Source organism: Thalassophryne amazonica, chromosome 9, assembly GCF_902500255.1.
Source record: "Thalassophryne amazonica chromosome 9, fThaAma1.1, whole genome shotgun sequence".
Taxonomy (NCBI): domain Eukaryota; kingdom Metazoa; phylum Chordata; class Actinopteri; order Batrachoidiformes; family Batrachoididae; genus Thalassophryne; species Thalassophryne amazonica.
Window position 1 is genome coordinate 35,435,419 of NC_047111.1, and position 23,932 is coordinate 35,459,350.

Sequence of the window (23,932 nt, forward strand, 5' to 3'; positions counted from 1 at the left end):
GATTGTGATGGCCAAAAACTCTTCCGGGATGCTTCCGGGAGCTCTTACCGTCTGTGTGTAAACGGGGCTTTAGTAGTGGCAGCAGCGTACCAGACAATGATGGAGGAGGAGATGATGGACTAATTGATAGCAGTGTAGAAGTTCACCATCACTGTTTTTGGCAAATGCTTTTAGTTTTTGAATTAAAAGGTTGTGACTTTACATTATGTAGTTGGTATGAGGAATCTCAACACAGTGTACTAATGTTTGTTTCGTTTTAAATTACTATTTAATTTCTTCCTATCCTTAGGCCCAATGTACCTGCTGAGTTTGATCAGAACCCAGTTGGTCCATCACAAGAGCATCCACATTCAAAATCACAGAAAATATGCAAAGACCATTAAAATATCTGTTGATTTAATTTACTGCTTTACCTTAATATAAAAGCCATTAAAGGATGCAGTTAATATCATCCAAGACAGTAAGTGATTTGTTGCATTTTTAATTGTGTAAGTAAATGTCTGGATATTTGATTAAAGTTTGCTTTAAAATATCTCAGAAAGCTGTGAAGAAATATTTGGACCAGTTGTTTGTGGTGATTGTGTGTGAGTGTTCTGCCAGATTGTGGTCTGGAAAGAGTGCAGTTCTTTAATCTCTGCTTGACTGGCGTGCTCCTCTGTCCACAAATAAAGCTAAAAAGGATGAAGTGAAAGCTGGAGTGCTCCACAAAGGACTGTGATGATACACTGGTCTGACATTTTCTCCACCAGTCCAATCTGATAATGCCACTTATTCAAGAATGTGTTTAAAATTTGTATCCTTCACTGTGTATCAGTGAAAGGAAACGTCAACATTCATTTTGACCTGTACAGATTTTATCTGTGACGTTACATTGAGTTTAATTTAGATTTTGATGATATCCAGACCTGAGTGCTCACATACCATCATGTTCAGTTTGTTCCACTGTATGTGATGCAGACTATGTGAGGATAACTGATGTTGTGTGCAGAGACACAGGCCGTATCGATACAGACGGAAAAATCCTTCATCCAGCTTATTTCAGGCTGTAAACTGCTGTTTCCCCAAACTGTAAAATGGTTCTCCATGTTTTCATTTATTAACATCATAAACTGTCATTCTGTGTTTCTTTATTATTATTATTCCCTGATTGCCTGAAGACTGTATCAGTGGGGGATACAGTGAAGCAATCCATAAGTTCATCCATCCAAACCATTGTAATTTTATATCCAAGACGCTCCGGCCCAAATAAATAAAACTGCACGTGGGTAGTCCCGGTGTTGGGAATGATCTCCATATCAGGTTTCTGTCATTGGCATATTCATTGTAAGAATGTGATATTCTTGATATTCTAAGATATTCTTGCTCGGAGACAGTGCACAATAACGTACAATTGTTTGACACATACAACTCTGACTGACTTTTTCCAGTGAAAACCGGTGTTCATAAGGGATGTGTTCTGGCTGCTACTCTGCTTAATGTTTGCATGGACTGAGTGTTGGGTAGGGTTGTGGAAACCGGTGACTTAGGTGCTTTAGTTGGTCACAAAAGGTTTACTGACCTTGACTTTACAGATGATTCTGTGATCCTCGCAGAATCATTGGATAACCTTATTGCAGCACTGGAAAAGCTGAGTGAATAATCAGTGTCTAGGTCTGCAATTGTCCTGGGTCAAGACTAAGTTCCAGGCTGTTAATGACTTCCTGGGTGCAGTCATCAGACGTGTATCTGTATGTGGTGAAAGTGTGAACTTGTAGAGACATTCACTTATCTCAGCAGTGCCATTCATGTCTCTGAGTACTCAGCCTTTGAGATCGAGAGTCACTTCAGAAGAGCTTATGGAGTCATGAGGTCACTGGACAAAGGTATTTGGTGATGTCTAGATCTCTGCAGGAGAACATAGGTCCAAGTCTTTAGGGTCCTTGTGTTATGTGTCTTTATGTATTGTTGTGAGATCTGGACCCTAATCACTGTCCTAAGGCGATAACAGGATGTTTGGTACGTGGTGTCTTTGTACAGCACTGCTGGAATGACTTTGTGTCAAACAAGAGGTTACTTAGGAAGACTAAGATTAGGAGAATCACTTGCATTATGAGGGATCATCTGCTGTGTGGCATATGTTCTGTGGATGATCCATCACATACCGTGCATTCAGAAAGTATTCACAGCACTGCACTTTTTCCACATTTTTTTTTTTTCTTAAAACTCTACACATAATTCCCAATAATGAAATGATTTTTGCAAATGTATTAAAATAAAATAAAAAAACCTAACAAATCACATGTACGTAAGTATTCACAGCCTTTGCCATGAAGCTCAAAATTGAGCACAGATGCATCGTGTTTCCTGTGCATTTCTTTAAGCATTCCATTAAGCATTCCTAAGTCATCAGTGGATCAAAGTGATCCAAGTGTCAGTGATCAAAGTGTCTTGTCCAAGGAAATAGAGATTGCGTGACCCGAATGGGGATGCCCATGCTTTTACCTGGCTGTGGCAGATAGATGGTTTTAGAGATGTGGGGACGAAGCGGTTGTCTGCCTTTGTGGTTGCCATCCAGGACACAAAGCAGCAAAGCGCAGCCCCAATGCATGCTCCCACACTTGATTGTTAAAAACAGTGTTGTCACATACTTTCCTGATTGTGCTGAACGTTCTTTTCAGAACAAAATCTGCATGATATCGGTTTGGAAGCATTATCTGACTTTGCAGCGGCACTGTCTCCATTTGCTTCAGGTTAGAGCACTTTAAATCTTAAGCACATTCAGGAAGCATTTTAGTGTAACAGGAGCTTTTTTGTGCCTGTTGATTGGCACAGTACATGAATGAAGCAGAACACAACATGATGCACCTCCTGCTGTGATGCTGAAAAATGCTCCGATTACTTTGAGTGGGTCATGGTGGATTTGTGCAGGCTGCCGATGCACAATACACAAACTAAAATCAGGACTGGTGCCAGTACATTATGCAAATGTGCTCTTATATCCTACAAGTCTGATTTTCCCAAAACACTACTAAAATTCATAGTGGTCATTAATGTCCTCTTTTTATTTTGTTTGCTTTTTTGTTTGTTTGTTTTGTTTTTTGGGTTTTTTTTTTTGTTTGTTTCTCTTTTTTTAATCTGTGTGTCTCTATTGCAGATCCGTAATGTGGGCAATGGCATGTGTTTGGAGAGCAAACACTTTGTGTCCGGGAGCCCCGTCCGCCTGGAAAGCTGTGTGAAGGGGCGGGGCGAGGTGAGCTGGAGTCATGGACAGGTGAGAGCATCAACAACAATACATGCTTTGTTCAAAACTTAAAATTACATTTGGACCCATAAAGAAAGTAATAGGACAAGTTATAAATCAGTTATAAGACAAGACTTTGACCTTATTACAAAGGACACATTGGGGAATGTTGATGTTTTAGCCCTTCTCACAAGAAATCACCACTGTTGCTACTTCATAATTGTTTTCCTTCAGCTAAGCACACATAAATGTCAAATGAACAATGTGCGCAGACAGCCTTGCACGTCTTCATTATTTTTATGTTGTTTTAATTGAGTGTGTTTGCTCTTCTTTGTTACACTGAAGATCTTTAGGCCGAGCTCATAATACAACCTTAATGGATTGAATGCTCCCCCCTTTTGTTTCCCAGCATTGAAATACTGCGTCTTTGCACGCTGACAGTTTAATTGCTTTAATCTAAAGATGCATTGTAGTTTAATTTGTGTCACAGTTGTGATCTGTATTCCGTACCATTGAGAAATGGATTTTGCTGTAAATCACAGGAGGTCGGTGGCAGCTGTCCTCGTAGCGCTTTTTGATTGGTACTAGAAGAGCAGAGGAACTCTAAGTCAGAGGAGCAAATGCCACTTGGGGTTCTCTGTCTGCATTCACAAGACTGCGCAAACAGAAAGACTCAGAACTTCTATATATATATATGTATTATTATATATATATATAATGTATATGTGTATATATATATATACACACACAGAGACACAGACATAGGGTGTCTCAAAAAATTTACCCAAAAGTACTCTGAAATATGAATACCAGGAAATGGTTTTACTGAGAAATAATGGTGTTTTGCTCATTTCAGGAACCCTAAACTTTGTTCTGCAAGACATTAAAGTCCAGGAAAAATGCCGCAGTTGACCGTAATTCAGAGAACAAAAATCATTGATTTCTGTGCAGCGCATCCTAAGGGCTAACTTGCATCTCTTTCCATACAAAATTCAGTCTCAGAGCAAACTAATTCCCCAGCAAATGGCAAGGAGACTTGAATTTGCTAGGTGGTTTTCCGGAAAACTGGAGATGGGTGATTTGTTTCTTAGGAAACTTCAGACGAGGAGGTTACATTGATCATGTGGTGTAAAAGATAAAGGGTTAAACATCACAAAGGAAAGACTGAACTAAAAACTGTGCTTTGCAGAGAAAAATTATATGCTTCGAGTACATCGTCATGCAGAAAATGTCTGATGATAATGATTGGGGTTTTTCTGTGCTGTCAAAATACTTTTGGGTACTTTTTTAAGACACACACATATATATATATATATATATATATATATATATATATATATATATATATATATATATATATATATATATATATATATATACATGGGGTGGTGGCCAAGTGGTTAATGCACTTGGTTTCAGTGCAGAAGGTTCTGGGTTCAAATCCCACCCCTGCCATATTTCTCCATGTAATGTGGAGTTGCGTCAGGAAGGGCATCCGGCGTAAAACCTGTGCCAATTCAACATGCAGATCCACCTTGGATTCTCTGTGGCGACCCCGAGTGCAAAAAAAACAAGAGAGCAGCCAAAGGGACTTACTTTTACTATATATATATATATATATATATATATATATATATATATATACGAGGTCTATTAGAAAAGAATACACCTTATTATTTTTTTCAAAAACCATATGGATTTGAATCACATGTGATTACATCAGACATGCTTGAACCTCGTGGGCATGCGAGAGTTTTTCACGCCTGTCTGGTTACACATTCGCCTGTGGACAGTCTTTGAGTGAGGAGTCGCCCACCCCCTCGTCGATTTTTTTCATTGTTAGGAATGGCTCAGAGACTGCTGCTTTGTTTGATAAAATTTTTTCAAAGCTTGTAAGGCACAACTGAGTGGACACCATTCGATAAATTCAGCTGGTTTTCGGTAAAAATTTTAACGGCTGATGAGAGATTCTGGTCTGGTAGTGTTGCTTTAAGGATGGCCCACAGCGCCTGACGGCGATCTGCGCTTCGAGGCGGCAGCGTCTCGCCGTTTCAAGTTGAAAACTTCCACATTTCAGGCTCTGTTGACCCAGGAAGTCGTCAGAGAACAGAGAACTTTCAGAAGAATTCGGCATGAGGACATTCCATTGTTAACGGACATTTTGTAATGAAAGAACGTGCGGGCAGAGTCGCATGGCGGGCCAGACCCGACCGCGGGGGGGGTCGCGACAGGAAAAACACCTCCGTTGGAAACCTTAACGGGCAAGTTGGAACATGCCCAAGCTGTTACACAATTTCTCAGTTACTCACTTGTTGAAAGCCATCAAAAGCCACCTGAATTTTACAAATGGTTTTCAACACAGAGGGGTTTTTCCTGTCGCGGCGCACACAGATTCGCCGAGTCGTCACGGAAACGACTCGGCGAATTTGCGCGCACGTCTTTCATTAAAAAATGTCCTTAAACAGTGGAATGTCCGCATAAAGTCCTCATGCCGGCCTCTTCTGAATCTTCTCTGTTCTCTCACGACGTCCTGGGTGAATTAAGCCTTAAATTAGGATGTTTTCAGGTCGAAACAGGCCGACGACGGCGCCTGGAAGCGCTGCAGGATGTCCCGCTCTGTGGGAAGTCCTTACAGTGACAGAAACACCCCATAATCTCTCAGCAGCCGTTAAACGTTTTCACGGAAAACCAGCTTAATTTCTCGAATAGTATCCACTCGGATATTCCTCACAGGTCCAGAAAAAATTTTGATAAAGCAACGCGCACCGTCTGGAGCAGCGTGTCAAACAAAGGAATTCAGCCGAGAGGACTTGACCACATCTCACTCAAGGCCTGCCCACAGGGAAATGACGTCACCGACACGCGTGAAAAAACTCACGCATGCGCACGAGGGTTCAAGCATGATGGTGGAATCACACGTCATTCAAATCCATATAGTTAAAAAAAATAAATAAAAGGGTCGGTTTATTGTCTAATAGACCTCGTATATATGCAGTATGTATATACACACATAAGGGTGTAATGATACATGTATTTGTATTGAACCATTTCAGTATGGGACGTTTGGTTCGGTACAGGGCTGTGCACGGGTGAGTTCGTGTTGCGTGTGTTTACATTCAGTGTTGCCAACTTGGTGACTTTCTCTCAAAATCTGGCAACTTTCCAAGCCCTCTTGGCTACTTACAACCCCAATTCCAATGAAGTTGGGACGTTGTGTAAAATGTAAATAAAAACAGAATACAATGATTTGTAATCCTCTTCAACCTATATTCAATTGAATACACCACAAAGACAAGATATTTAATGTTCAAACTGATAAACTTTATTGTTTTTGTGCAAATATGATATATATGTAAATGAAATGGATGCCTGCAACACCTTTCAAAAAAGTTGGACAGTGGCATGTTTACCACTGTGTTACATCACCTTCCCTTCTAACAACAATCAATAAGTGTTTGGTAAATGAGGACACTCATGTTTGGATATAAAAGGAGCATCCCCAAAAGTCTCAGCTGTTCACAAGCAAAGATGGGGTGAGGATCACCACTTTGTGAACAACTGCATGAAAAAATAGTCCAGCAGATTAAGAACAATGTTTCTCAACGTTCATTTTCAAGGAATTTAGGGATTTCATCATCTACAGTCCATAATATAATCAGAAAATTCTGAAAATCTGGAGAAATTTCTACATGTAAGCAGCAAGACCGAAAACCAACATTGAATGCCCATGACCTTTGATCCCTCAGGTGGTACTGGCATTAAAAAACCGACATCATTGTGTAAAGGATCTTACCGCACGGGCTCAGGAACACTTCAGAAAACCATTGTCAGTTAACACAGTTCGTCGCTACAATCAACAAGTGCAAGTTAAAACTCTAACATGCAAAGTGAAAACCATACATCAACAACATCCAGAAAACGCCGCCGCCTTTTCTGGGCCCGAGCTCATTTGAAATGGACAGATGCAAAGTGGGAAAGTGTGCTGTGGTCTTATGAGTTCACATTTCAAATTGTTTTTTTAAATCATGCACATCGTGTCCTCCGGACAAAAGAGGATAAAGACCACCCAGATTGTTACCAGCGCAAAGTTCAAAAGCCAGCATCTGTGATGGTATGGGGGTGTGTTAGTGCCCATGGCATGGACAACTTACACATCTGTGATGGCACCATCAATGCTGAAAGGTACATCCAGGTTTTGGACCAACACATGCTGCCATCCAAGCAACATCTTTTTTCAGGGACGTCCCTGCTTATTTCAGCAAGACAGTGCCAAGCCACATTCTGCATGTGTTAGAACAGCGTGACTTCGTAGTAAAAGAGTGCAGGTACTAGACTGGCCTGCCTGCAGTCCAGACCTGTCGCTCATTGAAAATGTGTGGTGCATTATGAAGCGCAAAATACGACAACGGAGACCCCGGACTGTTGAACAACTGAAGTCGTACATCAAGCAATAATGGGAAAGAATTACACCTACAAAGCTTCAACAATTAGTGTCCTCAGTTCACAAATGCTTATTGAGTGTTGTTAGAGGGAAAGGTGATGTAACACAGTGGTAAACATACCACTGTCCCAGCTTTTTTGAAACGTGTTGCAGGCATCCATTTCAAAATGAGCAAATACTTGCACAAAAACAATAAAGCTTATCAGTCTGAACATGCAAATCCTGAAGAGGATTTGCAAATCATTGCTTCATGCTGGAACCTTTGTGCTGTGCTTTACTAGTGGAAAGGTTTTGTTAAAAGCTATTTATTAGGAATTTATTTTTTTATAATATTTCTTACATTTGTTGCTTATTTGAGAACATTTTATTTAACTAAACCAGGCAGCACTTTGCAATTATTGTATTTTCCTATTTGTATAATGTTACAATAAATTGTTGGTTTAAACCACAATGAAATTTAGCTTTTGCATTTTGTTCCCATACTGTACCAAAAATGAACCAAACCGTGGCCTCAAAACCGAGGTACGTACCGAACCTTGATTTTTGTGTATCGTTACACCCCTAATATATATATATATATATATATAGACAACCCCTGGCAAAAATTATGGAATCACCGGCCTAAGAGGATGTTCATTCAGTTGTTTAATTTGTAGAAAAAAAAGCAGATCACAGACATGACACAAAACTAAAGTCATTTTAAATGGCAACTTTCTGGCATTAAAAAACACTATAAGAAATCAGGAAAAAAAATTGTAGCAGTCAGTAACGGTTACTTTTTTAGACCAAGCAGAGGGAAAAAAATATGGACTCACTCAATTCTGAGGAAAAAATTATGGAATCACCCTGTAAATTTTCATCCCCAAAACTAACACCTGCATCAAATCAGATCTGCTCATTAGTCTGCATCTAAAAAGGAGTGATCACACCTTGGAGAGCTGTTGCACCAAGTGGACTGACATGAATCAAGGCTCCAACATGAGAGATGTCAATTGAAACAAAGGAGAGCATTATCAAACTCTTAAAAGAGGGTAAATCATCACGCAATGTTGCAAAAGATGTTGGTTGTTCACAGTCAGCTGTGTCTAAACTCTGGACCAAATACAAACAACATGGGAAGGTTGTTAAAGGCAAACATACTGGTAGACCAAGGAAGACATCAAAGCGTCAAGACAGAAAACTTAAAGCAATATGTCTCAAAAATCGAAAATGCACAACAAAACAAATGAGGAACGAATGGAGGAAACTGGAGTCAACGTCTGTGACCAAACTGTAAGAAACCGTCTACAGGAAATGGGATTTACATACAGAAAAGCTAAACGAAAGCCATCATTAACACCTAAACAGAAAAAACAAGGTTACAATGGGCTAAGGAAAAGCAATCGTGGACTGTGGATGACTGGATGAAAGTCATATTCAGTGATGAATCTCGAATCTGCATTGAGCAAGGTGATGATGCTGGAACTTTTGTTTGGTGCCGTTCCAATGAGATTTATAAAAATGACTGCCTGAAGAGAACATGTAAATTTCCACAGTCATTGATGATATGGGGCTGCATGTCAGGTAAAGGCACTGGGGAGATGGCTGTCATTACATCATCAATAAATGCACAAGTTTACATTGATATTTTGGACACTTTTCTTATCCCATCAATTGAAAGGTCTGGGGATGATGAAATCATTTTTCAAGATGATAATGCATCTTGCCATAGAGCAAAAACTGTGAAAACATTCCTTGCAAAAAGACACATAGGGTCAATGTCATGGCCTGCAAATAGTCCGGATCTTATCCAATTGAAAATCTTTGGTGGAAGTTGAAGAAAATGGTCCATGACAAGGCTCCAACCTGCAAAGCTGATCTGGCAACAGCAATCAGAGAAAGTTGGAGCCATATTGATGAAGAGTACTGTTTGTCACTCATTAAGTCCATGCCTCAGAAACTGCAAGCTGCTATAAAAAACCAGAGGTGGTGCAACAAAATACTAGTGATGTGTTGGAGCGTTCTTTTGTTTTTCATGATTCCATAATTTTTTCCTCAGAATTGAGTAATTCCATATTTTTTTTCCCTCTGCTTGGTCTAAAAAAGTAACTGTTACTGACTGCCACAATTTTTTTTCCTGATTTCTTATAGTGTTTCTTAAAGCCAGAAAGTTGCCATTTGAAATGACTTTAGTTTTGTGTCATGTCTGTGATCTGCTTTTTTTCTACAAAAATTAAACAACTGAATGAACATCCGCCGAGGCCGGTGATTCCATAATTTTTGCCAGGGGTTGTATATATTTCCATGATTTTCCTTTATAAATTACTGGTTGTTTGGAACAGCAATTTCAGTTAAATATATCACATAGCAGACAAACACAGTGATAGTTGAGAAGTGAAATGAAGTTTATAGTATTTACAGAAAGTGTGCAATAGTTCTTTAAACAAAATTAGGCAGATGCATAAATTTGAGCACTCCAACAGAAAAAAAATACATCAGTATTTAGTAGATCCTCCTTTTGCAGAAATAACAGCCCCTGAATGCTTCCTATAGCTTCCAATGAGAGTCTGGATTCTGGTTGAAGGTATTTGGACCATTCTTCTTTACAAAACTTCTCCAGTTCAGTTAGATTTGTTGGTTTCCGAGCATGGACAGGCCGCTTAATATCACACCACAGATTTTCAATAATATTCAGGTCTGGGGACTGAGATGGAGATTCCAAAACATTGTACTTGTTCCTCTGCCTTCATAGATTTTGAGCAGTGTTTAGGGTCATTGTCTTGTTGAATGATCCAGCCCCGGCGCAACTTCAGCTTTGTCACAGATTCATGAACACTGTTCCCAAGAATCTGCTGATATTGGCGGGAATCCATGTGACCCTCATCTTTAACAAGATTCCCAGTACATTCACTGGCCACACAGCCACACAACATGATGGAACCAGAATAGAATAGAATAGAAGGCTTTTTATTGTCATTATACACAAGGTACAACAAAATTAAAAGACAACTCCTGTAGTGCAAAGGTGTAAAAGTAAATGTAAAAAAATGTATATAAATATAAAAAGACAAATAAGAATATATACATGTATTTACAAGGGAGCCAGTAGGTGTATATAATAGAAGTCTGCGCTATTCATTGCATTCACCTTTATAGAAAATAAATGCAATGAATTGTGCAGACTATAGGCTAATGTGCATTCAGTACTCTTATTGCACTTGGGTAGAACATGTTGGTGAGTCTGGATGTGTGGGCCTTGATGGACCGGTACCTCTTTCCTGAGGGCAGCAGTGAGAACAGGCTATGCCCGGGGTGTGAACCATCGAAGCTGATGCTTCTGGCCCTGTGCAGACATCTGGTGTTATAGATGTCTGACAGAGAGGACAGCTGCGCTTCTATGATGTTCTGTGCTGACTTCCTGATTCTCTCCAGAGCCTTCTTGTCAGCCTGAGAGCAGCTCCTGTACCACACCAAGATGTTGTGGTGAGGATGCTCTCTACAGAACACCTATAGAAGGACAGCAGCAGTTCCTGTGACAGGTTGACCTTCCTCAGTGACCTTAAAAAGTACAGACACTGCTGTGCCCTTTTTACAAGTGCACTGGTGTTGGTGCCCCATGTCAGGTCCTGAGAAATGTATGTTCCCAGGAACTTGAAGTCACTGACCCTCTCTACGGTGTCTCCCTGAATGAGAAGGGAGGGGTCCTCCCTCTTCCGCCTAAAATCTAGCACCAACTCCTTTGTCTTTGAGGAGTTAAGTGCCAGGTTATTTAGGGAGCACCAAGTAGTGAGGTTCAGGACCTCCTCTCTGTATGCCATCTCATCGTTGTTATGAATCAGCCTAACACAGTAGTGTCATCCGCAAATTTGACAAAGATGTTGCTGCTGTGGGTTGGTGTACAGTCATGGGTGTACAAAGTGTACAGCATGGGGCTGAGCACATAGCCCTGAGGGGCCCCAGTGCTTACTGTCAGCACTGAGGAGTGGTGGGACCCCATCCTGACTGACTGCAGACGGTTGGTGAGAAAGTCTCTTTTTTTTTTTTGGTGGCGGTGCGCAGAAGTGCAGCAGCCTGACAACTCTCTCAGGCTTTTGACTTACTTTTCACTTTTTTTTCTTTACCTCTACTTTTAACCCTACTCAATTATGTGTTCTACAAAGTACAGCAGAGAGGAGCTACTCCGGATTGGTATGTGTTCTGGCGAGGCAGACTCCAAACGGAGTTTTAACCGTAACTTTCCACCGGAGATCGCACGACAAGCATGCAGCTTACCTGGGCCAAACAAAGGAGGAGACGGCATAGGCAGAGGGGCTGCCGAGCCGGTGTCCAGGCTAGGCTACGGAGAGACCCGCACAGACCAGCATTACCCAGCATCTTCCTCACGAATGTTAGGTCACTGAACAACAAGTTTGATGAGCTATCGGTCACCATCGAGGCACAGAAACTGTGCGGGATAGCCGCATTGTCGTGGTGACAGAGACCTGGCTTCACTCCGGGGTAGCAGATGAAGCTATCGCTCTAGCAGGCCGCACAGTGCATCGAGCCGACCGGACGAGTGACTCGAGGGAAAAGCAGAGGAGGAGGACTGGTCATTTACTCCAACAACAGGTGGTTTACAAATGCTACAGTGACTGAGACACACTGTTCCCCTGATTTGGAGCTTATGACACTCAGATGCCGTCCGTTTTATTTGGCCCGAGAGCACGCGGTCCTCATGGTAACGGCTGTGTAAGTACCATCGAGTGCTAATGCTAATGTAGCATTAAAGACCCTGCTAACAGCTGTTAGCAAACAACAGTGCGCCCACCTGGATGGCATTTTCATTGTGACCGGAGACTTCAACCATGTTGACCTAAGAGCTGTGCTTCCTACATTTTACTAGCACGTTACATGTGTAACAAGAGGCTATAACGTGCTGGATAAGGCTTACAGTAACATCAAGGATGCATATAAAGTCCCCCCCCACCACCCACCTCGGACAATCAGACCATCTGTCCCTGTTCCTCACCCCAGCATACAGGCCTCTCATACAAAGAACTCTGCCTGAGGTGAGATCTGTTCGGATCTGGTCTGAAGTTGCCGTTCCACAGCTCCGGGACTGCTTCCAAGCTACCAACTGGGACATCTTCACACAGGAGGACCTCACGGATGACACATCCACTGTCCTGTTTTATATTAAAACGTGCATGGATAATGTCATGGTGGAGAAGAGGGTTAGACATTATCCAAATAAGAAACAGTGAATGAACAGTGAGGTCAAACGGCTGCTGAGAGACCGGGACTCTGCTTTCAGGTCTGGGAACATGGAATTGTACAGCTCAGCCAGATCCAACCTGAAAAGAGGCATTAAATGGGCAAAGACAGCATATGCAAAGAAGATCAAGGGGCACTTCACGGAGGGGAACCCCCGACGTGTCTGGCAGGGCATTCGTGACCTTGTCAACTTGAACACTTCCTCTTCAAATGCCACCAACACCAGCACAAGCCTAGCGGAGGAGCTAAATCGGTTCTTTGCTAGGTTTGAAGTTAGCGAGGAAGAGAGTGTCCCCATGCTGCCACCCGCTGACAATCTGGCCCTCACTGTGAGCACCGAAGAGGTCAGGAGGGTGCTGCTGGGTGTGAACCCATCGAAGGCTGCTGGTCCCGATGGTGTCCAGGGGAAGGTATTGAGGGGCTGTGCAGACCAGCTGGCAGAGGTTTTTACTACCATTTTTAACCTCTCACTGGCTGCCTGCGCAGTCCCAAGCTGCCTAAAATCTGCCACTATTGTGCCCATCCCCAAGAGACAGTCGGTCAACAGTCTGAATGATTACAGACCTGTGGCTCTCACTTCAACTGTGATGAAGTGCTTTCAGAGGCTGGTGCTGAGGCACATAAAATCCTTACTGCCTCCCAGCCTTGATCAGCACCAATTTGCATACAGAGCCAACAGGTCCACAGGTGATGCCATCAACACAGGCCTCCACACAGTGTGTCAACATCTTGAACAGCCTGGTAATTATGCGAGGATGTTGTTTGTGGACTTCACTTCTGCTTTTAACACACTTGTTCCAAGCAGACTGATGTTCAAACTGCGCAGTCTGGGCATTGGTGAGCACACCTGCAGATGGATCAGAGACCACCAGAACCACTTCCAAATTTTACTGTAGGTAGCAAGCGTTTTTCTTGGAATGTTGTGTTCTTTTTCAGCCATGCATACTTCACCTTATGTCCAAATAACTCAATTTTAGTTTCATCAGTCCACCGCACCTTATTCCAAAATGAAGCTGGCTTGTCCAAATGTGCTTTAGCATACTTCAAGTGACTCTGTTTGTGGCGTGTATGCAGAAAAGGCTTCCTCTGCATTATCAGCATCATACAGCATCTCCTTGTGCAAAGTGCACTGTATACTTAAATGATGCACAGAGACACTATCTGCAGCAAGATCATGTTGTAGGTCTTTGGAGCAGGTCTGTGGGTTGACTATGACTGTTCTCACCATCCTTCGCTTCAGCTTATCTGAGATTTTTCTTTCACTGGCACTTTGGGCCTTAACTAGTCTTGTGCCTGCGGTCTTCCAAAACACCATGGTGTTTGTTTTCAGGTTATTTGAGAGTTGTTTAGAGGCTCCCATGTTGCCACTCATTAGAAGAGATGCAAAGAGGGGAAACATTTGCAAATGGCCACCTTAAATACCTGTTCACCTGTGTAAGGAGGTCAAGGCTCAATGAGCTTACCAAACCAATTTTGTGTTCCATTAATTAGTGCCAAATGTATTCAAATCGATAAAATGACAAGGATGCCCAAATTTATGCACCTGCCCAATTTTGTTTAAATAATTATTTCACACTTTGTGTAAATACTAGAAGCTTCATTCCACTTCTCAAATATCAGTGTGTGCGTCTGCTGTATGATATACTTAATTGAAATTTCTGATCCAGACAACCAATGATTTATAAAGGAAAATCATGAAAATTATCAGGGGTGCCCAAACCTTTGCATACAACTGTGTGTAAAAAAAAAAAAAAGGTATGTGTGTGTGTACACATATATATATATATATATATATATATATATATATATATATATATATATATATATATATATATATATATATATATATATATATATACTCAACAAAAATATAAACACAACACTTTGGTTTTGCTCCCATTTTGTATGAGATGAACTCAAAGATCTAAAACTTTTTCCACATACGCAATATCACCATTTCCCTCAAATATTGTTCACAAACCAGTCTAAATCTGTGATAGTGAGCACTTCTCCTTTGCTGAGATAATCCATCCCACCTCACAGGTGTGCCATACCAAGATGCTGATTAGACACCATGATTAGTGCACAGGTGTGCCTTAGACTGCCCACAATAAAAGGCCACTCTGAAAGGTGCAGTTTTGTTTTATTGGGGGGGGATACCAGTCAGTATCTGGTGTGACCACCATTTGCCTCATGCAGTGCAACACATCTCCTTCGCATAGAGTTGATCAGGTTGTCAATTGTGGCCTGTGGAATGTTGGTCCACTCCTCTTCAGTGGCTGTGCAAAGTTACTGGATATTGGCAGGAACTGGTACACGCTGTTGTATACGCCGGTCCAGAGCATCCCAAACATGCTCAATGGGTGACATGTCCGGTGAGTATGCCGGCCATGCAAGAACTGGGACATTTTCAGCTTCCAAGAATTGTGTACAGATCCTTGCAACATGGGGCCGTGCGTTATCCTGCTGCAACATGAGGTGATGTTCTTGGATGTATGGCACAACAATGGGCCTCAGGATCTTGTCACGGTATCTCTGTGCATTCAAAATGCCATCAATAAAATGCACCTGTGTTCTTCGTCCATAACAGACGCCTGCCCATACCATAACCCCACCGCCACCATGGGCCACTCAATCCACAACATTGACATCAGAAAACCGCTCACCCACAGGATGCCACACACGCTGTCTGCCATCTGCCCTGAACAGTGTGAACCAGGATTCATCCGTTAAGAGAACACCTCTCCAAGGTGACAAACGCCAACGAATGTGAGCATTTGCCCACTCAAGTCGGTTACGACGACGAACTGGAGTCAGGTCAAGACACCAATGAGGACGACGAGCATGCAGATGAGCTTCCCTGAGACGGTTTCTGACAGTTTGTGCAGAAATTCTTTGGTTATGCAAACCGATTGTTTCAGCAGCTGTCCGAGTGGCTGGTCTCAGACGATCTTGGAGGTGAACATGCTGGATGTGGAGGTCCTGGGCTGGTGTGGTTACACGTGGTCTGCGGTTGTGAGGCTGGTTGGATGTACTGCGAAATTCTCTGAAACGCCTTTGGAGACGGCTTATGGTAGAGAAATGAACATTCAATACACGAGCAACAGCTCTGGTTGACATTCCTGCTGTCAGCATGCCAATTGCACACTCCCTCAAATCTTGCGACATCTGTGGCATTGTGCTGTGTGATAAAACTGCACCTTTCAGAGTGGCCTTTTATTGTGGGCAGTCTAAGGCATACCTGTGCACTAATCATGGTGTCTAATCAGCATCTTGATATGGCACACCTGTGAGGTGGGATGGATTATCTCAGCAAAGGAGAAGTGCTCACTATCACAGATTTAGACTGGTTTGTGAACAATATTTGAGGGAAATGGTGATATTGTGTATGTGGAAAAAGTTTTAGATCTTTGAGTTCATCTCATACAAAATGGGAGCAAAACCAAAAGTGTTGCGTTTATATTTTTGTTGAGTGTATATATATATATATATATACACGATTCAATTCAATTATAATTCAGAGGACTGCCATTCAGTTATGAGATGGTTACCAGTGCATCTTGACACCCCCCCCCCCCCCCCCCCCCAGCTGTGTGACTACTTGGTACTTTAGTATTTTTAATGATCCATAATGATTTTTTTCCCCAATACATTCCTTACCATCTCAATCATATTTTCATCACGCATTTTAATTCTAAAACCTAGGGGTGCTCTTGGCCCCCATCCCTTCTACTAAAGCCGTCTGCGTACTGTGTGGCTTCATACTGACTGTGTTTGGATTCTTACCACCTCAAAAAGAAAAAAAAAAAAAAAAAAAAAAAAGAGATCAGTCTCACGTGTGGCTTCTTCCTGCCTTTTTTTGCACCTCATCACTCTGCACGTACACACTAACTGTGGTGCACTAAAGCTATTGTCACATTGGCTTCAGTCAACACCAAGTGACAACTTGCCATTCATTTTCAATCAGAATGGGCTTTTTGTAGTGGCAAGAGACAAAGGTCACTGTGACATTCACTTGGCCGAGCTAAAATATACCAGAAGTCTATTTTGTGCAAATGCTGAGCAACGCAACACAGCAAATGTCAATCCAAATGAATAGGCACTTGAACAAAATAATTTAAGATGGCGGAATACGCTCCAAAACACGTGTATTTCTGTATAGATCCAATATGTTTCTCATATATTTTGGTAAAGTTAGCAAGAAATAAACTCTTCTAAATCTAGAAATGCTGTTTTTGTATCCAGTTCAATCAATCAATCAACTTTTTTCTTGTATAGCGCCAAATCACAACAAACAGTTGCCCCAAGGCGCTCCACATTGCAAGGCAAGGCCATACAATAATTATGAAACACAGTCTACGTCTAAAGCAACATAACCAAGGGATGGTCCAGGGTCACCCGATCCAGCCCTAACTATAAGCCTTAGCGAAAAGGAAAGTTTTAAGCCTAATCTTAAAAGTAGAGAGGGTATCTGTCTCCCTGATCTGAATTGGGAGCTGGTTCCACAGGAGAGGAGCCTGAAAGCTGAAGGCTCTGCCTCCCATTCTACTCTTACAAACCCTAGGAACTACAAGTAAGCCCGCAGTCTGAGAGCGAAGCGCTCTAATGGGGTAATATGGTACTACGAGGTCCCTAAGATAAGATGGGACCTGATTATTCAAAACCTTATAAGTAAGAAGAAGAATTTTAAATTCTATTCTAGCATTAACAGGAAGCCAATGAAGGGAGGCCAATACGGGTGAGATATGCTCTCTCCTGCTAGTCCCCGTCAGTACTCTAGCTGCAGCATTCTGAACCAACTGAAGGCTTTTTAGGGAACTTTTAGGACAACCTGATAATAATGAATTACAATAGTCCAGCCTAGAGGAAATAAATGCATGAATTAGTTTTTCAGCATCACTCTGAGACAAGACCTTTCTGATTTTAGAGATATTGCGTAAATGCAAAAAGGCAGTCCTACATATTTGTTTAATATGCGCTTTGAATGACATATCCTGATCAAAAATAACTCCAAGATTTCTCACAGTATTACTAGAGATCAGGGAAATGCCATCCAGAGTAACGATCTGGTTAGACACCATGCTTCTAAGATTTGTGGGGCCAAGTACAATAACTTCAGTTTTATCTGAGTTTAAAAGCAGGAAATTAGAGGTCATCCATGTCTTTATGTCTGTAAGACAATCCTGCAGTTTAGCTAATTGGTGCGTATCCTCTGGCTTCATGGATAGATAAAGCTGGGTATCATCTGCGTAACAATGAAAATTTAAGCAATACCGTCTAATAATACTGCCCAAGGGAAGCATGTATAAAGTGAATAAAATTGGTCCTAGCACAGAACCTTGTGGAACTCCATAATTAACTTTAGTCTGTGAAGAAGATTCCCCATTTACATGAACAAACTGTAATCTATTAGACAAATATGATTCAAACCACCGCAGCGCAATGCCTTTAATACCTATGACATGCTCTAATCTCTGTAATAAAACACCTGAAGTGACTTACATCTTACAGAGATGCTCGTGTGCACGGCCCAGGAACATCCCTCAAGCGACAAAGCCAGCTGCTTGTCGCCCTCATTTGTAAGCTAATGTAACCGTAGCATAAAGCACTTTGTAGTTGTGTCAGAATATCTAAAACAATAATGGTGCAACTTTGTTGCACTGTTGATTTGTTGACACTCTATACAAAACATGACATGGTGCAGCTTTTCCTATCTTGTACACACATATTGCCTTTTTAATAGCACTTTGGGTTAACAACCCTTCACTTTTTCCAATTTTAATTCTGTTACAGCTTTTTTCCAAAATGGAGTAAATTAATTTTTTTCCCTCAAAATGTTATGTACAACATTCCATAATGATAACATGAACAAACTTTTTTTTTAAATTTTGCAATTTTTTTTAAATTAAAAAAAAACTAAGAAATCACATGTACGTAAGTATTCACGTCCTTTGTTTAGTACTTTGTTGATGCAGCTTTACTGCTGCACCTGCTGACAAGAGATTGATGATAAAGGTGGAGTTTCTTACAAACGTTCCAACACAACTGTCTTATTGCTTCTTTAGGTTTTGAAGTTAAAAACTGTGTTCAGGTGGAGCCATAACTTGTCGCTAGGTGCTTCTTGTCCTGTGCTGTCTCACATATAGTCCAGTTCTCTGTTTCTTCACACACAGAGCGCAGCACCTGTCCTGCAGCTGTACCGCATGCTGTCTTCTCCAGTTTTTATGAAGAGAGAGGCTGTAATGAAGCCATATGGCAAATAAGAAGTATATTACCAATTCAAAAACTGACTTGAGTAAAGGAAGAAGCACAGGTTTACATAAAGAATATACAAAGTGATCATTAATGGTGGCCAGTTGATTATTGGCATTTTCTGAATTGATTCAGAATCATTCATGTCTGCATCTTGTCAGATCCCGCTATATATATATATAAATATATATAAAACCAGCTCTCCGTCTCTGGGGTCCGACCTTCGTGTCTCCGCGGGTATTACCCGGCAGGGCTGCACAAAGGCTGTTCAAGCTGGTGGCGAGGAGATTCGTCTAGCCGCTCACTGCCTCCATCCGGACGTCCACCCCGCTGACGCTGATCTTGCACACTGGTCGAATAGCCTCCTTCTGGAACCAGGATACGAGCCGGCCACGCCCATTAACGGCAGCTCTCCTCTTATGGATCAGGGCTCTTGGAATGTTGCTAGATTTTAAGTTTAGTGACTCGTACAGCGAGTCCCCAGGATGCGTTAATTTCATTAAAAACCAGACTAACCTTTCAGAGCACTTTTTGATGTTATACACCCAAAAAACTTTAACTTTTACACCTTAAGAAGAATCAATAAATCCAATGTCCGAGCCTTAACACTTTAACTGCATGCTTGGAAATTTATTGCAGGTTTTGCAAGTGCTGACAACATAATCAAAATCGGTTATATAATGATAATTTCACAACAGTAATTCAAATATAATCAGAATAATAATTGGCAGAGATTTTTGTTTTTGATTCAATAATGCTGTCTGATCTTACTCTGACTGGACTGGATTAACTTCTTAACAAATTTTCTAGGAGTGAGGGAAGGAGGTTTTTTGATGTTAAAATCCCCAGTTCGATGAACTTGGTCTCCTCTTCATCAGCTTTTAGTTGTTAGCTGACCACGATCCTTGTGATGTTGTAATCCTTCAGGAAATAATCCACATAAAAGTTTATATCCTTCAGGAAATAAATCCACATAAGAGGTTATTCCTTCAGGAAATAAATCCACATAAGAGGTTATTCCTTCTTCAATCAACCAAAAGTTGATCTAATCCATTCTGGTACGATGTGATGTTCCATGAGAGAGAAAACGTTGAAACTTCCCCACTCAGACTTAAGGCCAGTGATTATTCTCCAATGCTCTGCTACTCCGTGACTGGACGGCCTGAGTGGGAGTTGAAAACTCTCTCAAATACTCTCTTATGTCTCCAATCCTCTCGCTCCTCGATTCCAATTGCAGCTCACAAGATGGTCAAGTCTTGTGATCTCCTCGTAGCAGCGGAGAAGTGACAACAGCACCTCTCCATGGAAGAATAACCCCGTTTCCTGTTGTTGTCCAGTTTTATATGAAATTCTTTGTTGTTGCTGAGTTGATCTTGGTTACCATGGGGATGATGATGAGTCTAAACCTCCCCCCTTACCCCTTTCTTTTACTGGAAGCCATCTGGAGAACATTTCCTGGCTGCCGGTAACTGATGTCCCGATTGTCAGTAAATCTATTGTGCAAGTTTCCTGTTTTTCTGTTTAACACATCTTTTCCGAGAATTCATACTTTCTAATCATGTTACATCAATCACATTTAATCATTTTCAATCATTTCATTTCAACTCTTTTTCACATAAAAACAATTCATATGATCATATACAACATTTCCATTCCTTATTATTCATTTCATATCTTATCACATCTTAATGTTCTGAACAGTTGTTTTTATCATCAGCTCTTCTGGCCTCACTTGCGACATCATTAACTTCCTTTTTTGTCTCTGCCTCTGCACAAAAACAACTTCTTTCAGTTCCTCTTTCTTCTGACTGCCATGAAAAACAACGTCAGTTCCTCTTTCTCTGACTGCACCCTTTATGAAAAACAACTCATATAATCATTCATTTCATTTATTTGTAACATACATTTTCTAATCAACTCTTACTGTTATTACATTAATAGTTCATTTAATCATACTTGTTATGTTGGAATCATTCTTAGATATTACTTTTAACACATTAATACTTCATTTGATCATACTTTGTCATTTTAAAATCATCTTAGACATATTCCATCGTTTTCACCACTGAGTTCATCCCGTGGCCCTCTCCATCTGCAATGGAAAAGTCCGGTATGACCTCACTCACTCCAGGAAAGTACCAAACACTGTTCAGTTTATTCCAACAACATGTGTATTAATCCAATGGCACGTATTATATTCCAAGATGAAAACAAGCTGAAAGCAAGCTTAAAGTCATCTTTCTTGACACCCCCTCCATGACTTGAAGCTCTGCCGATCTCTTTATACTTCCATAAAAACATCCCCGTCGTCGTCGTTGATAGGGTGAAGGGTGAGCACTTCTTTCTCATCCACCATCGGAGACAGAACAGGAGGCGCTGGAGTTGAACGACACTCGTCCAGCACCATGTACTCCTCCTCGCCCATCTGCTCCTCCAGTTGCGATGCTTGCGATGGTAATTCCGATGGAGATGGTGTCGCCTCATATCCCTGAGATGATAATCCGTCAGGGAACGATGATGCACATTGTGAAGCGGGGGTCACAGGTGTATAACACGGTGTAACTGGTGTAGATGGTCGTGGTGGTGATGTATCCTTCGATCGAGGTGAAGCTTCAGCGTGAATATCCTCAGACTCAGGCTGTTGAAGGTGTTCCTCCAGGAACACCTGCGTGAGGGCCTCCAAACACCAGTTTATATCCTCGGTCTGCACTCCAACCTCCACAGTGTGCTGTGGAGATGAACGTGGAACTGATGGTAGTGAAGGACCAATGGCCACAATCCGGCCATCGGCAAGATGAGCTGTGGAGAATCTTATTCCCGTAGGGTACATCCACATTTTGGAAAACACGGGGCAATACGTATATCCTTCTGGAGACACTATAGTGTCAGCTCGTATTTGATCAACCACAAGGGAATGCCAAATCACGGTTGCCTCAGCCTCAATTTTCAGGTATGTTGCTGTTGGTACCTGGGGCACAAAAGATGTATCCTTCCGTCCCATTATTCCTCGTGCCACTTGGACAGCGAAGTTGTTGCTGTAACACGTCGGGCACCACAGAGTCAGTGTTACCTCCCAGAGGTAGATCGCTTGTTCCAAGGTGGCTTGACAATTAATACATCTTATATCCCCCTACAGTGTAAGAGGAAACATTAGAGTCCAAGAGTTTGTTGGGATTATTCAGATGCACGCCAAAGCTGCCTCATGATCACCGTAGGAGATTGGGATGGTGATGACGTTACCATTCCCGTAGTAGCTGAAGAAGCTGTACGCGGGAAGCAAGCATCATAGGTCGTAAACCATAACAGCAGGAGTAGTTGACTAACCATAGACAGCCAGTATAAGGATGATAATATTCCCCATCCTAAGGCCCAAATTATGATTAGTCCAAGTTTGTAGAGCCAGGGTTTCTTGCGTTGTACGGCTCCAGTTAACGTAGCTATGTACGCCAATAGGGTCAAGGCCATCACAGCTTCGCACACAATGTCAGCTATTACTGCTGGGGCGTAAAAGATTGCTGTCATATCTATCACCATCCAAATTGTAATCGATGTGTACTGCCATATTCCCCAACAGTCAAACTGGAGATTAAAGCGACCGAGGACGTGGGTGATGAATAAAGACAACCCTAAGTCACTCTGACCGTAGTGCAGATTGATGATCGCCAATCTGACACATCCATGTAGTAGCGTTACTATTCGTAGTGGTTGTCGTAAGTCCCAACGGCCGACACAGCAGTATAGCAGCCATATTAACAGTAGTGCAATAAACTCCACTCTACTCACTTTGAAGATGGTGTCAGTTATGCCGCCAGTATTGTTGGACATTGTGCTCTCTTATTCTTTTTACTTATCTTCTTAAGTTGGTGTGCTGTTATGTAGATGCTTCTTCCTTCTTCGCTCCCCCAAGGCAGAATGAACAGGGCGTGTCTCGGCGTCGAGCTTTGTAGGCTCCATAGCTCCTCCCCTAACGGAGGAGGGGCTCCATTTCACTGCATTGTGTGCTCCTCCCACACAAGCGCAGGGCGGCTGCGAAACTTCCTTTTAGCAAAACATATCCAGTTACTGCAGCAATAATTAATCCTATTATGGTTAACAGATAGGGCCAAAGATATCCAAACAAATGTCCAATCCAACCAGTCACTACTTCGAGACCTTCTTTAATGACTTCTCCAGTTTCTGCAGCGAAAGTGGTGATGACTTGTCCAGCGACTATTTGCGTTCTTTCCCACCAAGAACATTCATGCCGGCTTCTTCCTTCTCCACAGCTAATCCAATGTTCTGCAGGCGATTCACATGTACCATTATTGTAAATCCGATTGGGCCCCACCCATTCGTAACCGACAATTTCTTGTCCTTCACACAGACTTTTCTTGAAAGCATATCCTTCTTCAAGCATTATCACAGGATCTCCAACAAATGGCACTATGTGACCTAGGATCTGCCTCCTTTTCGACATTCCATGTCCCAGGACAGCCTTTGCACATCCAACGTTGGATGGAAAAGCTCTTATCCATTCGCCAGCACCATTCTTCTCCCAAACTGTTTGATGGCCATAAGTGTCGTACTTGCCGTCATAGTAAGCATCACAATATCCCTCCCAGCCAGGAACATTTCTACAATTTTGACGGGCAAGGCTTATTGTGCATGTAGTGTTAAGCTTATTACAAATCATTTTCCATGGCCGTGGCGTAACATAAGGATCTGGTCTCCAGAGTAAACCAGACCAAGTATCTCTATCTCTGGAGTAGACCGTGGCGATGTATTGATATCTAACCCAATAATTATCA

At 41.8% G+C, this 23,932-nt stretch overlaps 1 protein-coding gene across 1 annotated transcript in view; it reads left to right on the forward strand.

Annotated features, from left to right (window-relative positions):
- Positions 1-23,932, forward strand: part of LOC117516976 (polypeptide N-acetylgalactosaminyltransferase 10-like) — a 389,958-nt gene that overhangs the window by 348,853 nt on the left and 17,173 nt on the right. Inside the window, exon 10 of the mRNA XM_034177872.1 lies at positions 3,134-3,250. Coding sequence (XP_034033763.1) covers positions 3,134-3,250 — 117 coding nt within the window. The remainder of the gene's footprint in view (positions 1-3,133; positions 3,251-23,932) is intronic.